The sequence below is a fragment of the Acipenser ruthenus genome, chromosome 8 (assembly GCF_902713425.1).
Source record: "Acipenser ruthenus chromosome 8, fAciRut3.2 maternal haplotype, whole genome shotgun sequence".
Lineage (NCBI taxonomy): Eukaryota > Metazoa > Chordata > Actinopteri > Acipenseriformes > Acipenseridae > Acipenser > Acipenser ruthenus.
This window is the reverse complement of record NC_081196.1, coordinates 8,329,736-8,352,550: the sequence shown is the minus strand read 5'-3', so window position 1 is coordinate 8,352,550 and position 22,815 is coordinate 8,329,736. Positions and strand designations below refer to the sequence as shown.

At 37.4% G+C, this 22,815-nt stretch overlaps 2 protein-coding genes across 2 annotated transcripts; both read right to left on the bottom strand.

The window, feature by feature from the left end:
* Window positions 1-532: 532 nt before the first annotated feature.
* On the bottom strand, window positions 533-3,500 carry LOC117972718 (olfactory receptor 6N1-like). Its single transcript, XM_059028359.1, has 2 exons — window positions 3,415-3,500; window positions 533-2,085 (listed from the first exon to the last, which is right to left on the bottom strand). The coding sequence occupies exons 1-2, from the start codon at window positions 3,453-3,455 to the stop codon at window positions 1,143-1,145; spliced, it is 984 nt and encodes a 327-aa protein (XP_058884342.1). The 5' UTR covers window positions 3,456-3,500; the 3' UTR covers window positions 533-1,142.
* A 16,079-nt stretch (window positions 3,501-19,579) lies between these two features.
* Window positions 19,580-22,507, bottom strand: LOC117968357 (olfactory receptor 6N1-like). Its single transcript, XM_034916056.2, has 2 exons — window positions 22,423-22,507; window positions 19,580-21,056 (listed from the first exon to the last, which is right to left on the bottom strand). The coding sequence occupies exons 1-2, from the start codon at window positions 22,461-22,463 to the stop codon at window positions 20,099-20,101; spliced, it is 999 nt and encodes a 332-aa protein (XP_034771947.2). The 5' UTR covers window positions 22,464-22,507; the 3' UTR covers window positions 19,580-20,098.
* Between the last annotated feature and the right edge of the window lie 308 nt (window positions 22,508-22,815).

Below are 22,815 nucleotides of genomic sequence, written 5' to 3'. Positions count from 1 at the left end.
GTTTCAGAGGGCAGTTACGTCTAGGGAAAAAAAAAATAGTTTTTTAAAATCAAAAGTGTCGTGCAAGCTTGTGTTTTAAGGAAGCAAGGCTGATTTCAAGCATCTGAATTGCAGTACTATATAATATTCTATCTATCTATCTATCTATCTATCTATCTATCTATCTATATATATATATATATATATATATATATATATATATATATATATATAAAATATACTCTTTATATATTCTTTATACCTTTTAATGCTTCCCTTTATATCTTTTAATGCTTCCCTTTGCAATATGCAACACTTATTTTTGCTGTAAGGATGCATTTTGTACATCAAATACATGAACAAAATACATACATATTATATTGTATTTATACAGTACATAAAATATGTATTCAATTGTATTTAAGCCATATTACAAAAACAAGATATTCAAGGTTGTGCATTAGTGTTGACATTATATACAAATATAAATCATATAATAAATTATGGTTTAATACATCTCTTTATTGTTTCTGAAATGATAAAACATGCATATTAACCTGTCCATGAATGTGCTTTGAAAGGCTGACTGGAATTACTGTTTTTAATCACAAGACCAACAATGTATTTGCTTCGTACACGTGTACTGTACTTGTGTTTAACATGGATATAAACTGTTTAAGTTTAAAATACATTACATTAAATACAATCATGAAATCTTACTTTTCTTTACATCAGAAGCTGCTCTTATGCCTGCAATACATTTGATTCCTTTGATGATACATTTTTCTATATAAAATGTGAAGCTACCCTCAGAAATGGGTGACCCTTAATAAATAAGCATTTCAGCTTATATTAACAAAACCAAGAAGGGTTCAGGAAGAGGTTTGCAATGAAGTTGAAAAAGTGCATCGGGTCCATTTAACTTACCTGATTCTGTTACTTTCTTGAGTCAATTACAAATTAAATAATCCTGTATGTATAAGCACATATCTTACTAAACTACTCCACTTTCAGTTTTGTATTGCAATCAAGTGTGTCTTTCATGAAAAATATTTAATGCACTTTATTATTAATTACAGAACACAATATATTATTTAAAGTTTTGATTTCTTATAAATGTAAGACGATAGTAGCAACTACATCTGGAATCTATTAGGTGTGAATTACTTTGATCTGCTGCACATTCTTGTGACTCTGTTCTGGATCTTTTGAAAGTTTAAACCATAAATGATAGGATTGAAAACAGGAGGGACGATCAGAAATTCCACGGACAGGAGATTGTGTAAAACCTGTGGAATATCATATGAACCGTATCTACTGTACATTAAATCAAAAAGCAAGGCAATGATGTAATTGATCACCGTCAACAAATGTGGCAAACAGGTCTGCAAACATTTACTCATTGCTATACTAGATGCCCGGCACGCTCTGAGTATTTTCATGTAGGAAAATAAAATAAAAATGAAATGTGCAAAGAATATACATATTAGAACATATCCATATACAATGTTAACAGTAGTCTCTACACAAGATAATTTCACAATTGACCAGTTATCACAATATAGTTTTTCAATGTGGGAGCCACATAAAGGCAACCTGAAAGTCAATAGAGTACCAATACATACACAACAGAGTGGAAAAATCCAAGAAAAAATAATTAATTTACCAGTCGTCAAAGGCGACATGATAGCATGGTACTCCAGGGGCCTGCATATTGCCACATACCTATCATATGCCATCACTGTTAAATTAGATAATTCACAAGCGGAAAAACTGTAGATGACAAATCTTTGAAGCAGGCACCCAGAATATGAGATGACATGCGTATCAGACAGAAAATCAAACAGTAGTTTAGGATAGAAACCAGCAGTTCCATACAGTGCATTAGCACTCAGATTACAGAGGAAGAAATACATGGGCTCATGAAGTGTCTTTTCAAGAGCTATTATTACAATTAGAGTTAAATTAACACAAATGATAAAGAGATAACCCAGGAGAGTGAAAGAAAAATAGATATATTTATTTGTGCTTGATTCATTTAATCCAGAAAGGGTAAACACTGTAACGTAGGATGAGTTCTTTTTCTGCATAGCTTCTTGAAAATACCTGTGAATAAATACATAAAAAAAACATATTAGTATGAAGATTAGAATGGGGAAAATACAGGTGGTATAACTGTGCAATTGATTATCACATCATCTAAAGCATCTCAGATAATATTACTTTAAATATGCTATTCCTATTTTAAAAAGGGGATACATTTGTGCTGCAAATAGTGAAATCACTGTATATATTGTGCTCTTTCCAATTCATGCCCTTTTTAAATTTTGAAGTGTACATGATGAAGCATAATAGTTAAAATTGAATAAATGCATTGATGCATAACAACATAATTTTAAACAAGATGTCATCTTTAAATGGTAAGACATTCAACCCTAAACCAAATGCATGTAAAAAGACAGAGATTGTAATATGCAAGTGATTACTCTTTAACAGCTGTGTCTCAACATCAGTCCTGTTTTGCTGAAGTGTTAGTCCACTATTTACAACATGTGTCCTATAGTTTACCTAGCTGTGTAATGAACTTCATCAGAACCCAGACCCTGTGGGCTGTCAAGCTTGTTTACATTCCCTAAAGGTAGATTTAAGTGCAGGCACACACATCTTGTCAAATCCTAACCCATTGTGTCATTGTGTAACTACACAGGCAGTCTCCTGCTGCTCTCTGAAGCAGCACTGGGAGCTGTCATCAGCTGTACAAGCTCTCCCATAATCTAAGCACTCAGTCATATAATCTGGGTAAAACTACACACAACTTCTGGGGAAGCAGATCAAAAAAAGTAGTTATCAATTGAAGAACATTACCAGTATTATACATATTATAACAACTGAAAATCCCAGCAAAGGTGCACTTTTCCAGACTGTTAAAGAAGCTTCGAACAGTTCTATGATTAGCTAGCATTCTTTAAATGACTCACAAGTTTAAGATTTGTGAATATACTTGATTTTAATCAATACTAATACTAGTATTACAACTATATATATATATATATATATATATATATATATATATATATATATATATATATATATAACAAAAAAATAAAAATACAACATGTACAGCTGATGCACTATTATTGCACTACGACTCTGTCACTGTAGATATAAATTGCTGTCATCCTAACTTGCATCTCATTTCATATTGTACTTTAGTAATTTAATTTGCACTATAGTGTATTTAAATATTGACCTTGCATTGTAAGCCTGTGCTGCCCTGTAACACCTGTAACTCGCCTTGGATAAAGGAATCTCCCAAATAAATCAATAAACAAATAATAAAGATACATAGAATCAGGACCCAATAACATGTTTACAATAGCACAATAACATGAGATTAAAGGCACACATACATTAAAATATTATTTTTCAAATTACCTCTCAGAGAGATCCTCAGGAGAAGCTGCTGGTAGAAGCATGCAGTGCTTATGTGGACGCTGCTGGTAGAAGCATGCAGTGCTGTGTGGACAGTACTTCTGAGTCTGTTGAAATGTGCTGAGCTTTATATGCTTCCTTTAGAGGGGGGAGGGGGTACTGCCTCTGAAACATCCACGGGGATGTAGGAGCTTAATGAATAATCCATTGAAAACAAGATCTATTAGCAAGTCAGTGTCTCTGTTTACATGACCTTTCAGACCCAGAAGGGAATGTTTGATGTTCAATATCCTGCCCTGCAGAGCTCAAGGCAACAGCGGCAAGAAGGATTACAGGCACCTGAGCACAAGCCTTGCATCACAGAGCCCCTGACCACTGATAAATCAGTCTAGTGTAATGTCTATGCCATGCATGTACAGGCACAATATAGGATAGACTCTTTAGTCATTATGTTGAATGTTTAAACACTTTGTATGAATAATACATTTTTTGATACCTTTGAGTTCTGTGACGTCATTGTGAATAGAAGGTTGTGTGGTCCAGTGGTTAAAGAAAAGGGCATGTAAGCAGGAGGTCTCCAGTTTGAATCCCAGCTCAGCCACTGACTCATTGTGTGACCCTGAGCAAGTCACTTAACCTCCTTGTGCTCCGTCTTTCGGGTGAGACGTAATTGTAAGTGACTCTGCAGCTGATGCATAGTTCACACACCCTAGTCTCTGTAAGTTGCCTTGGATAAAGGCGTCTGCTATATAAACAAATAATAATTGAATAAGTAAAGAAAACGTAAGTATGTTAATATTCAATATATTTTTAATTTCATTCTTATTAAAAATCAAGTTTCTGTAGTACACATTTGTGTCGTTGGAAGTGGTTTCAGGGTTAGACATTGATTCTCATGCAAAGGCATCACAGCTGTAACAGTTACAGGTAGTATGCTCTTGAAAGTTAACATGGACAAGTAAACAAGGAGTACAAACAGAAAGCACCAACATACTGAGGATAGAACTTCACTGACACTTTCATTCATTCTTAAATTAAACACTTTTTAACTGAGATCAAACTATACGTCAAGGAATCAAGCAGCCTCCACTGAGGACCTATTCCACTGGCTACAGCAGAGACAGACTTACTGTAAGTGGCCATTCTGGGACGATCCAGGGTGATTGTCAGACACAGAGCACAGAGGTGTTTTGTGAGACAGTAGGATGTATTAAGGGAGGTCAGTGGGTTTGTTTCACACCACACTACTACAGACTGAATTGATCTCCTTCCCTATTGTGATGAACCTTTATAAATTAGTGGCTGTACCTTAGTTTGTTAGACTTTATTATTTTATATAATTCACAAGTTCAAAGCACTCAGGATTCTAGTCTACTTCAAACATAGCACATATTTTTTTCTAAAATGACCGTGCCCTAATAGGCTTATTGAAAAATACTGTAATGCTCGACTATAAGTGGGTTTTGACAGGTCAGGTAAATACATAATAACAAAAACAAAAACATATAACCACTGGGCATTATCAAATCCTTTCTTCATTTTATGTTCTAAATTACGTAAGAACATTAATTACAAAGACATTTTGCTTGCTTTAGAGGCAGGAAAGCCCTTTATCAAATCTCTCATTTGACAGTTTGGCCTGGAAAACCTGCATTCACCAGAAGCAGCCATCACTGGAATGGTGTATCAGCTCATCTGTTTCCATGCATGTCCTGCAGCATTTTCACAGGACTCATACTTGCGAGGTGCCGACATGATGAGCTGCAGCTACAGTGTCAGGGGTGCAAATTGTTTTGAAAATTGGTGCTAAACTGTTTTGAAAATTTATCACCAGAGAGTCTGTTGGTGCAAAATCAGCCCCATCCCCCTGCTCTTCAATGAGCGTTTCATGTTTTGTGTTACAGTAAATATTTTTAACACAATGTACCCCAAAGGAAATTCGGAGACATCTCTCATCCATAGCAGCCTGTAATGTTATTAAATTTATTTCTTAGAAGAAAAATAATTTGTATTAAGAACGGTAGATGTAGTTTAATTTTTATTATTATGATATTATTCCATTCAGAAATAGAGTATTTTACTGGGTAAAAAAAAATTAAATATAATTAACAAAATGATTAAATGAAACAGTAACTTGTGAATGTAGCTACATTGTTAGATTAGATTTACATTAGCTGCAATAACTGATTTGGTTTTAGCATTTTTTAATCAATAAAATGTGTTTATAAACTAGCAAAGCTTAACCTTTGCGATAAATGAAGAGGCTTGTGAACACGAAACATTATTTTACAATGTATTGTTACCTGTTAAGTCTACTACCTAAACACATCTACTGGCGCCAGAATTTAATGTTGCTGGTGCTATATGAGGTACCCCAATTTTGCACCCCGAGTGTTTTGCGCGCACATAACGAACACATTCAATCTCACGGCAGCTCTAAAGGGTGGGGTCCCTAGGCGGCCGCCTCGCTTGCCTTGCCTTAAGGCCGGCCCTGCATACCTGACTTTGTGAAAAGCATGTTACAGAACTGTTGAACTAGGCTATGTATGGTCTGAAGTATTCGAATACTTAAATAAATGTGCTCTGTGCTTGTACCCGTTTAATCTGTGTCTGGACTCTATAGAGCACTGGATAGCAATGTTTTTAATTATTAAGAATCTGAATACGTTACAGTTGGACTAATTAGATTTTTTCTTAATATTTTAATAATTGTTTTGTGTATCACAGGCAGAGTCATATCATAGATAATGGTGTTTAAAAGAGGGGGGACAATTAGAAATTCCAGTGAGGGGATGACACAAACAACAGTTTCTTAAGGCTGAATCGGCTCTGAATCACGTCTATGAAGATACTAATATAAAAGGTACTGCATGAAATGAAATGTGGGAGACAGGTTTGTAGAGCTTTATTCCTATGAACCTTGGAGCTTTTTTTTTGCAGACTTTGAGTGTGTTTATCGAAGAGTATAAAATAAAACTAAAAGATATGAAAAATAAATATATTGAAAATAAAGCATATACATTATTAACAGTCGTGCCTGTGCAAGAAAGTCTGACTGCTGCCCAGGTGTGACAATATAGCTTATCAATGATGTTTACACATAAAGGAAGCATCACAGCCAGTACCACTAAAATGATCATCAAACACACAGGGATGATCCAGCCAGCAATCAAATATATTGTTTTGGAATTGTCACTATGGTGTGGTATTGTAAAGGCATGTACGCTGCTACATATCTGTCATGGGCCATGACTGATAAAACTGTCATTTCTATAATAGCATAGAGATTCATAAAATACATTTGAACAAAACAAAATGCATAAGAAATGACCTGGGTGTCGGAGAATATCCACCCAGAATGCAGCAAACAACCTAGCTGTTCCAAAGAGTGCATTCATAAATACATTACAGAGACAGATGTACATAGGCTCATGGAGGCTATTCTCTAGAATTATGAATAAAATAAAACATGAATTAACACTAATTATCAAAAGATACCCTATTAAAGAGACAACAAAAATAGACATATTGATTGTTACCCGTGTGCCCAAAACCTACAAGTATAAACAATTCAACAAAGGATGCATTTTCCATGGCTATTCCAGGTCTTTAATCCTGTTTAAATAGACTGTCTGCTGAAACGTGCCGGGCTATTTTGTATAGACACTGAACGGACAGGAGTTTGTGCTCCAGTCTCCACCTGTAAATAGACAGTACATATTTATTGTTACCCATGTCCACAAATCTTACATGTGTAAACAATTCAATGCAAGCTGTATTTTCCATTGTTATTCCAGGTTTTATATAATGGATTTCAATGAACACATAGGAACAAAAAAAGTAATGAATAAATTAGACAGTTTCAATAGGGGATGTACCATTTTAAAGCCTCATTTTAAAATAAGAATGAGGTACCAAGTTTGTGCCCCAGTCTCTACCTCTGATCCAGAACAATTTGGAAACAATATGACACTTTTTTGTTTTAAGGTGTCATTATGGACTAAAATATTGTACTGCATAATTTCCACTGGAGCTAAAAACAGAGTGTGTTTCATCAGTCCACCAGTTTAAAAAACAACAGTGATTTGTGTGGTACGAACTCAATCCTACTGAGTAAGGACTGTTGTAAACGTTTAAACTACCTGCTGTAAGCTAAGGGATAGATGTACTAAGATGGGCCAGTCGCAGCGCAAAATATACCGCAAATTGCATTTTCATTGCAACAATTCACAAAGTATACATTTTGTGTGAGAGTCGTGCAACATTTTTTCAAATAAATATTGAAAGGCAGTTTAATCCAATCAGATTCTATAGTGGGTCCCCCACCTTCACCCCCAAATAAAAAATGTGCTTCTATCAAAAAGCTCTTCCTAATCATACAGTAGCCCCTCGATAAACCGGACATGTTTGTCGGTTTAAAAAAATACAATAAAATCGCACACACATACATTTATAGTGCTCAATGTATTTTAAATGTATAAATCATTACACTGAAATAGTACTAATGTATTTTGGGTAAGCTACACTTTACATTATGAATATAAATATATACAGTAGTCCTATACAGTATACAGTACAGTAGTAAAATCAAATGAATACCTGGCACACTTTCTTTTTACTTTAGCCTGTAGCCTACCGGTAACACAAAATAAACCATGCTGCTGCATTGTACACATTGGAGTACAATGCAAATAAAAGAGGTTTTTTTTTTTTTTTAAAACTTGGCTTAGTTAGTAGCCTAGACAATTATCAGAAAATAGATTATGGTGCCACATTGGCAAGTTCCTTGTTGATATGAATTTCAAAGGACCAGCAACACATTTTGCATTATACCACTAATTCATATTATCTTGAGTAGCCTATAAGCCAAATGTATACTGTCAGGTTTTTTTTATTTCAGTTAGTCAGTGGTGCAGTGTTAAACTGTGCACAATTACAAACCACCTGCACATTAATAGATTAGTTGTGTTTCCTGTTCTTGTACAGATGCTCAGAATGTGCTGGAGGGGTTAGCAGCACATGTGTGCAGTCTATTGCTCCCAACACGTTGCTGAAACCAGAAATGTCATTTCAATCCTTGTAAGTACATCCTGCTTTTAGGGAAAAATAGGTATTTGGGTGTTTACCTCAAGAAAGCATTGAGCACAACTGGCAATGCATGAGAAAAAGCAGACTGGGAAATGCCAGCAACAATTGCAACTGTTTAAAATGTGCTTTGAAAAGTTCTTAACAAATTGATGCAATTGTAAGTGTCGCAATTGCCAGCAGTTTTAGTACATCTCTTATATGCCTACCGTGAAAAAATAGGCATTTTATTTTCCTTACAGTTTTTTACATTACTCTTCACCTCCCCTATTGATTTAGTAATTTTATCAAGTAGAAGCAGCGCTACAGTACCTCTGCTAGCCCTGGTTTTTGGGTGATGTTCTTGATGAACTATCAATGATAAGACATTTTAGGCAACTTACATATAGAATATAATGTAAATATAACTATTATTATTGTTATTATTTTATAAAATGGTGGTTTTGTGACACTGTGAAATTCGTATTTTTTTTTTATTATTATTTATTTTTTTTTTTTTTTATTGTCATTAGTGAATTACTTTTAAAAATATCGTGAATTTTCCGGGCCCCTATATGACTGATGCCATAATGCTTTTTCTTATCAGCTGCTTTCTGACTTTTTCTTTGCACCCAAATAAGACCAATTTGAAATCGGTTTTATCTGTGGACCCTTTTAGGGCCGGCACTGCTGTTCTGCCGCTTCGTAAATCTCATTTTAAAATCATAGACTTCATTTACAAATGAGCTCTTAAAATGCAAGGCTAATGAGCGGCGGAGCGCATTGCATGGCGGAGCGCATTTTGCTGGTGCTAACACGGCCTTAACCTGCCAAAAGTGTCGTGATACATACGGGACAATTTTAAGGCCTGGTGCAAACGCTTGATACATGTCACCCATAGTTTATTAATTTCATAGTGAAGGTGATAAACTGCACAGTTAACAAACAGAAATAATAAAGCAGGAGAAAACTATCTAGAGATGACAGGAATGACCATAGAACAGGTAAATGCAAATATTGGAAGTGAGCGTGGAAGTGGGTGGAGGGGATTATGTAATGGCTATAACAATATTGCAGTAGAACACAAGAAGTCTCATTGCAAGTGGGCAGGAATATAAGAAATATATTGAGAAAGAAGAATAAATGTATATTTTTCATATATACAAGAAACATGGTTGATTCCAAAGCTTCATTTTAAAATTCCATGATTTGTATTAATTAGAAAGCATAGAGATGGTGGGAGGGGGGGGGGGGGGGTGCTGTATTGGGATTTGAGAAAATTTAATATTTACAGAAGGTAAGGTAGAGACGAGATTAGAAGTTAATGTAGTAAAAGGCTGAAAAAGGAGAGGTGAAAATAATACATTTCTATAATCCATGTAGAAAATACTAAAGGGGATGTATTACAATTAATGGAAGGAGAAAAGCAAAAAATGGTGTTTTGTGGAGACTTTAATAGTCATCATACAATATGAGGAAGTAGTTTTACAGATGGTAACCGGGAGGATGATAGAAGATGTAATTGAACCTCTGTATATTAAATAATAAAAATTAATGCGTGTTCATGTAAGAACAGGGGAAATGAGTACGTTGGATTTAATAAATGTGAGAGGAACATATTGGATGACAATGATATGGGTAGTGATCATGATCCAATTATTACGATTAATAGAAAATTAATTAAAAACGAGATGGAAGGTATTGAGCTAATTGGGTGAAATTTGAGGAAGTATTGAAATATCAGAAGATACTGATGAATTTAACGAGAACATAATAAAGGGACTAAATATGGCAGCAAAAATAATCTATTCTAATAAAGAAAAAAAAATAGCAGTTCCATGGTGGAATAAGAAATGTGATGAAGTTATAAAACAAAGAAAAAAAGCATTAAAGAAAGAAAAAAAATGAATAAGGAAACACTCATACAATATAATAAAGCTAAAACAATGGCATAAAGAGGAATCAGCAGTAGAAAAAGGCAGTACTGGCAAGAATATTGTTAAAAAATAATGGCAGATAAGAAATTAAGAGATACAAGATCAATTTAAGAATATTGCAGGTAAAGGGAGGAAAAAGAGAGTTCTATCATGTCTTGAAAAAGCATATTTATTGGGAATAAGATTTGAAAAAATGAATGGTAATGAAAATTATGCTTTAGAATTTTTGGCACAAATAGAGAGGAGTTTCATGAAGAAGTAAATGTTAAAAATGTACCCAGATTTAGACCCAGCTTGTAATAGATGCAAACAAGAACCTGCTTCACTTTTTCATTTGTTCTGGTAATGCTCCAGGTTGTTCCTTTTTGGAAGTGTATTTTTGACACCATTTCTAATGTTTTTGAATTGCCCATTGACCGATCCCCTTTAATAGCTCTTTTTGGAGTAGTTCCTGAGGATATCCCTTTAACTAGATTCCAATCTGATGTTTTGGCCTTTACCACATTGTTGGCTAGATGTCTTGTCATGCTCAATTGGAAGCAGTCAGCCCTTCCCTCATACAGCCGTTGGATTGGAGATGTCATGCAGTTTCTCAAATTAGAAAAAATTAAATTTACTTATGTGGGTCTACCAAAAAGTTCTGCACTGCATGGCAACCCTTTCTGTCCTACACTGAACAGCTTGAACTTTAATAACTTAAGATTCATTTGGTTTGTGCCCTGATTCCTCCCTTTGCTGTTAGCGAGTGCCGAGCTGGGAGTTATTTTCCTTTTTTCTTCTTTTCTATTATTCTCTAATTTTGTTTTCTTTCCTTTCCTTTCTTTAATTTTTGTATTTCTTATTTTCTTTTATTTATTTTTCTCCTTTTTTCTTTTTTTCTATCTACTTGTCTTCAGCATTACGTTACTCTGGATTGTTGGTAGATTGTACGTTTATACTTTATGTAACTATGTTGGCGCATTGAGGGTGCGGGCTCTTAAACAGGACAATCCCTAGTCATGCTTTGTTATTTGTTGATTAGTGTTGTCCTACTGTACTCTGATTACTTGTTGTGTTTTCTGTAAGTATAAAACAAATAAACAGGTTATTAATAAAAATACAATTAAACAGTAAAAACATGAAAATATAAAGAGCAGTTTACAGTAAGAAATCATCAAATACTATAAAACATAGTTATAACGAAACCTTACAAGTTGTAATAAAATAAACTTGTTGCTCTTTCAAGAAAAAAGAAGGAACAAAGTGTAATCAGCTTCGTTATTTATGTATTTATTTTAAAAGGTATTTTTTTTATTTTATTTGTAGTAGCTTCAGTATTTTTTATAACCTTGCTTATAAAACAACTTAACTATTAAACAGTTTTTATGCAAATGGGAAAAATTTGAAATGTTGAACATATGGTGTACCGTAACAAAAAAAAAAAAGAAAACACTAACACGATGCGACTTCCGGATATGTTTCCATGCAAAACAAAAATTAGTTTTTGGTCAATTGTACAGCTTTTCAGCATGAAAAGGTGATTTACCCTTCCTTTGAAGTCGTACAACGTTTTAGACACGCACTTCCTATAACGTCTGGAATGTGCGTGGTATTTGGGTGCTAAATCACATAAATAATGACTGTGGAGCAGTGTTGCCAACTTGTCACTAAATCTAGTGACTTTAAGGGCTGACTTGGTGACATTCTTTGTCAAAAGCAACTAGCTACAAATCTAGCGATTTCCAGGATAGTCATCGGAGAATTTCAGAGATATAAAAGCACCAAAACATTTAGATTATCCTGTATTAGCAACATCCTTTTAGAATCATTGTCAGTCCTTTTAGAATCATTGTTGGGGTAATTAAAATGAAATCCAATATTGCCCCGCCCCATTTGAATACTCAAGGAAAGTCAATGCGTCATTTGTTTAGCAACGGGCTTAACAACCACAAACCTGGTTCTAAACAAACCAGCAACATGGCGTTGCCAGTGGTAAAATTGGTTTGAAGTTCGATATTCATTTGCTATTCATAATCATATAACCTAGACGTTTCAGACCAACTTTAAATTTGAAGCTGAGCGGTTACAGTCAATGACTTCCACAAGGCAATGTTTTCATGCAACCGGTCACTTTTCACTGCAGCTCTTTCTGCAGTCAGGTGAAATTGGACCCCAGAATCAACAGTGACAATGGAGAGGAATTTACTTTTGTCAGTGAGATCTACATTTACAAAGTGAGCGTCAGACGCTGGTTCTCTTCTTCAAGCTAGAAAAGATTGTTGATATTGAAAATTCACTTAGAATCAGAGTCACAAACTGCAAGTACAGTTTGTTTACAGGATTGCTGTACATTTGAAACAGAATCTCAGCTTCATAACATCTACGTTTATCTTTACTACGATGAAAGTGCAATTTCAGTTCATCCCATTGAGATAATATTCTAGCACTGCAATTGTAGATAGCGAGCCATCTTGTTGTTGTATTTTTAAAGGTGCAGTACCATCGTTGATTAGTTGGTAGACTTTTGCATATTGTCGCTGGCGTTGACTGCTGTGGGTAAACCATATGTATGCAAAATCAAGAACTTGATATTCCTAGGCATCGTGTCAACAGCTTTACTGGCACACAATTGTAAAGAATGACACACGCACATTTTATCAACACAAGGTTGGGATTTTCTTTCTGTAGACGTGTGAACACTGAATTATGCCTTCCGATCATCACGGCATCCATCAGTGCCAATTCCAAAGCATTTAGAAAATTTCAGACCACATTTGTCAATGAACTGAAGCAAAGCAGCTGAAATGGCTTCAGAGTTCTCACCTTCCAAATGTATCATCCTAAGAAATTATTTTGTCCAGAGGCTTGCTGAAGTAGCAGATAACTACACACAACTGCTTGTCAGTCCTAATGTCTGTTGTTTCATCTATTACAAGCTGAATCACCAATGTCTTTAAGTAAATCTTACTGCATTTCCAGAACCAATTACTTTGTTGATGAGTGCTGTGCGTTTGGTTCTGTGTAGTTTCACATCCTTTCCGCACAATTTTTTCAGCTAATTCTCCGAGGTGATCCACTGTTTAGTATGGCATGCAATGAAAGCAGCAGTTTTCAGTTCCCTTACTTTCTGTGAAATGGTTTCTATTGGTCTGACTGCCAAGAACCCTTTAAAAGGAAAAAATATAAAATACTTATTATTATTATTTTAAAATAAAATTTCGTATAGTGATGGCATAACTTATACTAGGCCCCATTTCCTTATCGGGTTGCATGTGTATTTACACAGCAACTCGAGTTGTATTTTATGGAAGAAATGTCAAAATATTCAAAATACAGTGTTGCCCTGTTATAATGCGACCTGTTGTAGTGTAAATCTTTTTTTGTAAATGAAAAATTGTTCATAATTAACAGTTCTTAAATGCATTTTGCCAAACATAAAACATAACATTTGATTTACATTACAGTATTTAAACACATTTAAGTTTATACTGTTTATTTGTCAATAAACTGAAGCAGTGTCTGCTCAAACTCCACCCCTTTCACTGGGCTGTGACTTCTGATTGGACATAATACAAAATGAAAAGTGCTGAATGGCTGGTATAAAGCACAACAAAATAATGGGACCGTCCAATCAAAACGTGCAATTTATACGAGTGTGTTGTTAAATTCACTGCATGCACCGATGTAAAGCGGATTCACCAAACCGTTAAATTCACCAGGAGTTGCTCAGCGAACTGTTGTTAAATTCACCGGTGCATCAACTGGTGCGCAAGTGCTTGCACCTCTACCGCTCTAGTGCAGGTGCCACACGGTACGCAGTTCACGTAGTGTACGGTACCCACTAACAAGCAGTGATTGGTACCAGCGCCTCTGTGGTAGTGCACAATAGCGTTGCACGGTACGCGGTGTGCGTCGTGCCCCAGTACTCGGTGTGCGCAGTGCTCGGTACGTACAGTGCACGTGTACGTAAGTGCTAGTACCTTTAGCACTCTAGTACGGTGCCGCACGGTACGCAGTACACGTAGTGTACGGTACGCAGTGCGCACGGCGCTTGGGACGCACAGGTCAAGCAGTGCACGCGGTGCACGTTGCGCTCGTTCCGTAAGCACTGCTCAACCTAGCGCATAGCGCACGGTGCTGCGCGGTACCTGTGAAACCTGTGCACGCGGTGTACATAGTGCACATGCATAGGTAAACTGGTTCTACACTAGTGCTCATACGCGACACCGTACGTGGTGCACTACGTGCCCACGGTACTCAGCGCACAGTGTGCAGTGTTAATTATTATTATTATTATTATTTTTATTATTTTTATTATTATTATTATTATTTATTTCTTAGCAGACAATGTTACAAGATATCACATTATTTTTACATACAATTACCCATTTATACAGTTGTTTTTTTTTTACTGGAGCAATCTAGGTAAAGTACCTTGCTCAAGGGTACAACAGCAGTGTCCCCGATGGGGATTGAACCCACGAACCTCCGGTCAAGAGTCCAGAGCCCTAACCGCTACTCCACACTGCTTAATACGTTGATGTAACACTAGTGAGTGTACACTTACCAGCGTTCAACATAGTGCGAGCAGTGCCTCAGTGCTAATGCACAAAGTCAGGCGTCCCATCCCTGTATGGCCTGCAACTCCATCATCCCACAGGGTACCCTCTGCGTGCGGTGCTTGGTACAAAGCTAGTGCAAGAGCGCATGGTACATGTAGTGCTTACAGTACTCTGTGCGCATGGTGCTCGGTAGGCAGGTGTCTATTACATCAGTGCGCATAGCGTCCTCGGGTGCTCGGTGTACGAGGTGTCTCGTTGCCCTCTGCCTGTAGACGGTGCTCCACTTCGCTGTAGGCTACGCGCTGTTCTGGTCGTGTGACTGCACGTAGTCCAGGCTAGACACCCCTACGCTGTGTTTACTCTTTTTCTGTGTAACAGCCTACATCGCTTAAAACCTTACAGCGATCGCTGTTTTGTGTTTTTCCTCTGCTATTGCAGTTTAAAAAGAAAAAGAGACGCGTGATCCTCCACCGGATCTGCCTCGCTGTGCTGTGTCCCGCTGTTGAGTTGAATCCGCCAGCTTGTTTCAGCCCGCCTACTCGGCGCGCTTGGTCACCCGCCTGGCAGGGTGAATGTGTTTCTCCCATAGCTGAATGGCTATGTGTATAAGCCTGTATGTTTTCCTATTACTGCCTTTGCAGTTAAAAAGAAATAATATGCCCCAGCTCCTTGAGCCTGTGCTCCACCCTGGCATACGCTATGTGCTGCCATGTTGTGTGACTGAACGCGGTCCAGACCCAGGTTATCGCTGCTGGTGGTTGCTCCGGATGTTACGGAACCAGATTTCGGAGGACCATGATGTGATTATGTCTCGGCCTCATGAGAAGGAGGCTTCTTCCTTCAAAAGCAGCCCCTACCTCCCCTGACCATTACTTTGGACCAGCGGTTGAGGAATTGCTGCAGCGCAAGGCGTCTCGGCAGGTAGAGAATGAGACGCTGGCGTCTGCCGTACTTGCCAGACTGTCCGGCTGGGTGAATGGTTTATTACACTGGACCGAAAGAACGTGGATTCCACGTTCCTATTCGTCCAGCACACAGGAAGTATCTCCGCTTTGCCTTATAGGGGAGCATCCTGAGTTTCTGTGCTGTGATTCAACCTCTCCTTAGCCCCCCACATGTTTCAAAGTGCATGGATGCCATCCTAGCTCCCTTGTGGCTGCAAGTGATCAGGGTGATGAATTACCTGAACGACTGGTTGGTCTGCCCAGTCGCAGGAAGGAGCAGTGGCCCACACAGTGCAATCCTACCTGTCGGACGACAGAGTAGCTGCCATTTGCAACTGTCTGGCCCTGTTCAACAATGGTTCACAGTACAATTGGTGTTGTGTTAAAAACTATTGGGTCTGATGGCCTTGTCTTCATCACCCACCCAACCAGTGTTACTCCACAAGCGCCCAATCCAAGTATGGCTCAGTGCCTTCGGCAGAACCCCAAGCGCGACAGACACCATCAGCTGACCATGTCTCGCCTATGCTGTGAAGCCCTACGCTGGTGGAGTCAAGCCTCTCATCTGAGCGGAGGCGCAAGGATAGGACTGATGCACAACTGTCAATTGGTGATGACAGACGCACCCAACTCTGGTTGGGGGGACGGTAGAGGAGTTCCCGGACCCTGGTCGGATCGCTGGACATCCCTGCACATAAATGCGTGGGAGCTGAAAGCAGCCCACGAGTGGGCCAAAGCGTTTTTGTACGCTTTTCTGCTCCCAGCTTTTCTAGAAAAAGTCTGGTTAGAGAAAGCATCAGTTCTCTTAGTGGCTCCTAAGTCGCCCAGGAGAAATGTGGTTTTCGACCCAGTGCCAGCTGTTGCATAGCCAGCCATGGGAGATTCCACTTCGTTTGGATCTCCTCAGTCAGGTGAAAGGCTCTCTTTGGCACCTGGAACCAGGCAGGTTCCAGCTATGGGTCTGGCCCCTGTAAGGGGCCGCTGGCTAGCCCTAGGGCTATTGGACACGGTTGTGAGTAGAAAGCAGAGAGCTAGGGCGGACTGCACTAGGTCTTTGTATACCTATAAGTGGAAGTATTTACAAGCTTGGTGTCTGGCTAGAAACCATGACCCCATCACTTGCCCTATGCCAGTCATATTGCAGTTCCTGCAAAAATTGCTTGATGCTTGGTGCACAGCTCCTGCATGCGTATTTGGGAGGATGGCAGCAGGGTATCGCTGCGCATCAACCCTGCTTTCCTCCCCAAGGTGATTACAGCTTTCAACATTAACTAGTCTGTGGAACTGGAGTCTTTTCATCCACCTCAGTTTGCTTCAATGGAGGATGAGAGATTGAATTTCCTCTGCCCAGTGCGGGCATTGAGATGTTACGTGCTTAGGACAAGAGCTCTGTGTCAATCTGACCAGCTCTTTGTCTGTCACAGAACACGGACCCTAGGACAGCCCCTCTCTAAGCAGCGTCTGTCACACTGGACTGTGGATAATGGTGCTGGCTTGCCCCACCTAGTACGGTAGCTGCACACTCAACTAAAGGGTTGGCTACATCTTGGGCCCTTTTCAAAGGTGCCTCGATGTCTGATATTTGTACTGCGGCTAGCTGGGCTACGCTACATACTTTATCCAGGTTCTGCCGTATTAATGTGATAGACCCTACTTTGCCTTCTGTAGGCACAAGGGTCCTTGAGGGTGTAAGTTCACACCGCTAACCTCTGGGTTAGGCAGTGCTTGTGCGTCCCTCATATGCTGCCGTTCCTTCTCCCTCGCAACGGCTCTGGTATACATTATCCCATACATAATGTTGGTGGTTGTCTTCGAATTGAAAGGGAACGTTAGGTTACTTACCATAACCCTGATTTCCTGAAAGAGAAGACGACCACCAACCACGTCCTCACAGGTTCGATGGAAAAAGAGGGAGATCTTCCTGTGAGTGACGGTTTTATACCCTCAGTGGGTGGGACCGAGTGCGTCATCCCAGGAAGGGGCCTTCGGCAGCTCTGGTATAGAGAGCTCAGCATTACCTACCTCAAGGGCAGGAATGTCTTGGGTTGAGAGTCAGTGAACTGCAGCAAAACCAAAATGGCCGCTGCCACTGTGGAAGTTTGTCTTGTAAGGAGATACTATTTTCAATGTAATTGTAGATTCAGAGATGTTAAAATCTCTTGAAAATGGGTATGGAGTATTTTTAACAAATATATAACAGCGCTAATAAACATATTGTTAAACAATATCACATTTGCCAACTTATCCAGAGTAGCCGACTGAGCCGGTGGTACAAGAATTCGATATGAAAGAGAGAACAGATTTTTTTTTTTTTATCGTGTATGTTATTTGTCCTTTTATACTTCAAACAAATATGTTACAAAGTTGCAAAAAGTGTCCGAACCGTATTTGAAAGTGTATCCATTAATCATATTTATAAATATTTACAGTTGCCTGCTAGCTGTTTTCTACATTTTAATGTAACAACAAGCTAGCTCCTAATTAGTCGGTTAAAGACAACTAAATCTTCGTCCCAATAAGCTTTCAGCTCGCACAGGTCCACCACAGCCTTGCATGCCGCAGCAGCAACCTTTCCATTATTATTATCAGCTATGTTGATTCAGCAAACTGCTGTTAAATTCACCGCACCGATGACACCAAGTGATGTCACTTATGGCTTCATGAAATAGCACTACAGCCACCAGAGGTGTCACTTTTGTCAGAGTTGTATTTATGCTTTGTTTGAGAAAAAGGATCCTGTTCGCACACGTTTCATTCACACCGCTCACAGGAGAGTAATGCATTTAAAAGGCAATGGATCAACAAGATCTGCATATTTTTTTCACTGTATGTGTTTAAAACTTTTTTGGAGCTGTCAAGTTCATTTTTGATTAAATGTTTTTATTAATACAAAATAATAGTTTATATCATGGGTGATAATTTCACAATGGTATTGAATTGATTGTTCAATAGTGGAAGATGGTGTTTTTATTTGTTTTACTTTATTCCTCCAGTTTGCAAATACAGACACAATTCATTCAAATAAATGCAGTACAAATCAGTTTGAGATACTGTACAAATAGCATCGAGACCTCTTTAAAAAGCCAATAGAATCTCTAAGCTTCTGTAAACTAAAAATAATAATAGTAGATTGGAAAAGTCTGCCTGTAATGCAGTACTACTTAGTTCCATTGTGAAATCAAACTCAACATATTTTGTGATTTGTTTTTGTAGTTGCCATAATGTTTTCCTGTTGAAATGTGTCCTACTTTCCAAAGTTTTGAATTTTCTTCTATATTATCATTATTACAGCCATATTGAAATGTAGTTCCATTGTTTTCCTATTGTTTTCTAACTTGTTTACAGCAAATACCTGCCAGTGCTTAACCTAGTTATCCAAGTCACAGCTACCCACTGGTACAATAACACTGTTGCTATCAGGTATCTATTCAGTTCCTGTGCTCAGGGTTAGATGGTACAGTATGGTTATAGCTAGACCATTGGACATGAAGTGATTAGGTATCAGGAAAAGGTCTATTTGAAATATCCTAAATAACATTTTTAAACAAAGAACCAAAATATTTTCTGCTGTGTTCTACCTGATTGGATATCACTCCTTTAATGCTAATTTCATGTGCACTACTCAGTACGTGTTGCTCAATCAAACACATTTCACTGAGCTGTGTCAGAGGGCTGTGGCGTCTAGGGAAAAAAAAAAAAATTACAATCAAAAGTGTTGTACAAGCTTATGGTTTAAGGAAGCAAGGCTGATTTCAAGCATCTAAATTGCAGTAGTATTGTGTACAAAATAAATGTGCAATATATATACAGGACATTTGGTTCCTTTTATAATATATTTTTCTATATAAAATGTGAAGCTACCCTTAGCAATTGGTGACCCTTAATAAATAAGCATTTCAGTTTATATTAACAAAGCAAGGGTTTAAAAGAGGTTTACAATGAGGTTGAAAAAGTGCATCAGGTCCATTTAACTCACCTGAATCTGTTACTTTCTTGAGTCAATTACAAATGAAATAACCCTGTATGTATAAGCACATATCTTACTAAACTACTCAACTTTCTATCCATTTTTCATTACAATAAAGTGTGTCTTTCATGAAATAGTTAATACAATTCTATTAATTATAGAAAGCAATATACAGTTGAAAGTTTTGATATCTTACAAATGTAAGGCGATAGTAGCAACTACATCTGGAATCTATTAAGTGTGAATTACTTTGTTTCTGCTGCACATTCTTGTGACTTTGTTCTGGATCTTTTGAAGGTTTAAACCATAAATGACAGGATTGAAAATAGGGGGGACGATTAGAAATTCCACTGACAGGAGATTGTGTAAAACCTGTGGCACATCATATGAACTGTATCTACTGTACATGAAATCAAAAAGCAAGGCAATAAAGTAATTGATCACCGTCAACAAATGTGGCAAACAGGTCTGCAAACATTTACTCATTGCTATACTAGATGCCTGGCATGCTCTGAGTATTTTCATGTAGGAAAATAAAATAAAAAGGAAATGTGCAAAGAATATACATATTAGAACATATCCATATACATTGTTACCAGTAGTCTCTACACAAGATAATTTCATAATTGACGTGCCGTCACAATATAGTTTTTTAATGTGGAAGCCACATAAAGGCAACCTGAAAATCAATAGAATACTAACACATAAACAACAGAATGGAAAAATCCAAGAAAACAGTATTAATTTACCAGTCGTCAAAGGCGACATGATAGCATGGTACTCCAGGGGCCTGCATATTGCCACATACCTATCATATGCCATCACTGTTAAATTTGATAATTCACACGTAGAAAAACTGTAGATGACAAATATTTGTAGGAGGCACCCAGAATACAAGATGACATGCGTATCAGACAGAAAATCAAACAGTAGTTTAGGAAAGAAACCAGCAGTTCCATACAGTGCATTAGCACTCAGATTACAGAGGAAAAAATACATGGGCTCATGAAGTGTCTTTTCAAGAGCTATTATTACAATTAGAGTTAAATTAACACAAATGATAAAGAGATAACCTAGGAGAGTGAAAGAAAAATAGATATATTTATTTGTGCTTGATTCATTTAATCCAGAAAGGGTAAACACTGTAATGTAGGATGAGTTCTTTTTCTCCATAGCTGTTTCTTGAAAATACCTGCAAATAAATACATAAAAAAACATATTAGTATGAAGATTAGAATCGGGAAAATACAGGTGGTATAACTGTGCAATTGATTATCACATCATCTAAAGCATCTCAGTTAATATTACTTTAAATATGCTATTCCTATTTTAAAAAGGGGATACATTTGTGCTGCAAATAATGAAATCAGTGTATATATTGTGCTCTTTCCAATTCATGCCCTTTTTAAATTTTGAAGTGTACATGATGAAGCATAATAGTTAAAATTGAATAAATGCATTGAAGCATAACAACATAATTTTAAAAAAGATGTCATCTTTAAATGGTAAGACATTCAACCCTAAACCAAATGCATGTAAAAAGACAGAGATTGTAATATGCAAGTGATTACTCTTTAACAGCTGTGTCTCAACATCAGTCCAGTTTTGCTGAAGTGTTAGTCCACTATTTACAACATGTGTCCTATAGTTTACCAAGCTGTGTAATGAACTTCATCAGAAACCAGACCCTGTGGGCTGTCAAGCTTGTTTACATTCCCTAAAGGTAGATTTAAGTGCAGGCACACACATCTTGTCAAATCCTAACCCTTCATGTCATTGTGTAACTACACAGGCAGTCTCCTGCTGCTCTCTGAAGCAACACTGGGAGCTGTCATCAACTGTACAAGCTCTCCCATAATCTAAGCACTCAGTCATATAATCTGGGTAAAACCACACACAACTCCTGGGGAAGCAGATCAAAAAAAGTAGTTCTCGCTTGAAGCACGTTACCAGTATTATACATATTATAACAACTGGACATCCCTTCTCCACTGGCCAGAGAGCAGCAATGTTTTAGGGGTGCAGCAAAGATGCACTTTTTCAGACTGTTAAAGAAGCTTCGAACATTTCTATGATTAGCTAGCATTCTTTAAATGACTCACAAGTTTAAGCTTTGTGAATATACTTGATTTTGATCAATACAAATACTAGTATTACAACTATATATATATATATATATATATATATATATATATATATATATATATATATATATATATAAAACAAAAAAATAAAAATACAACATGTACAGCAGATGCACTGTTATTGCACTACGACTCTCTCACTGTAGATATAAATTGCTGTCATCCTAACTTGCATCTTATTTCATATTGTACTTTAGTAATTTAATTTGCACTATAGTGTATTTAAATATTGACCTTGTAAGCCTGTACTGCCCTGTAACACCTGTAACTCGCCTTGGATAAAGGAATCTCCCAAATAAATCAATAAACAAATAATAAAGATACACAGAATCAGGACCCAATAACATGTTTACAATAGCACAATAACATGAGATTAAAGGCACACATACATTAAAATATTATTTTTCAAATTACCTCTCAGAAAGATCCTCAGGAGAAGCTGCTGGTAGAAGCATGCAGTGCTGTGTGGACAGTACTTCTGAGTCTGAAGAAATGTGCTGAGCTTTATATGCTTCCTTTAGAGGGGGGAGGGGGTACTGCCTCTGAAACATCCACGGGGATGTAGGAGCTTAATGAATAATCCATTGAAAACAAGATCTATTAGCAAGTCAGTGTCTCTGTTTACATGACCTTTCAGACCCAGAAGGGAATGTTTGATGTTCAATATCCTGCCCTGCAGAGCTCAAGGCAACAGCGGCAACAAAGATTACAGGCACCTGAGCACAAGCCTTGCATCACAGAGCCCCTGACCACTGATAAATCAGTCTAGTGTAATGTCTATGCCATGCATGTACAGACAAAATATAG

Coding starts and splice junctions, on each gene's coding strand:
- LOC117968357 (XM_034916056.2), bottom strand. CDS start 22,463: ATGCTTCTACCAGCAGCTTCTCCTGAGGATCTTTCTGAGAG. Junction 21,057..22,422: donor CCTGAGGATCTTTCTGAGAG/GTAATTTGAAAA, acceptor ATTTATTTGCAG/GTATTTTCAAGAAACAGCTA.
- LOC117972718 (XM_059028359.1), bottom strand. CDS start 3,455: ATGCTTCTACCAGCAGCTTCTCCTGAGGATCTCTCTGAGAG. Junction 2,086..3,414: donor CCTGAGGATCTCTCTGAGAG/GTAATTTGAAAA, acceptor ATTTATTCACAG/GTATTTTCAAGAAGCTATGC.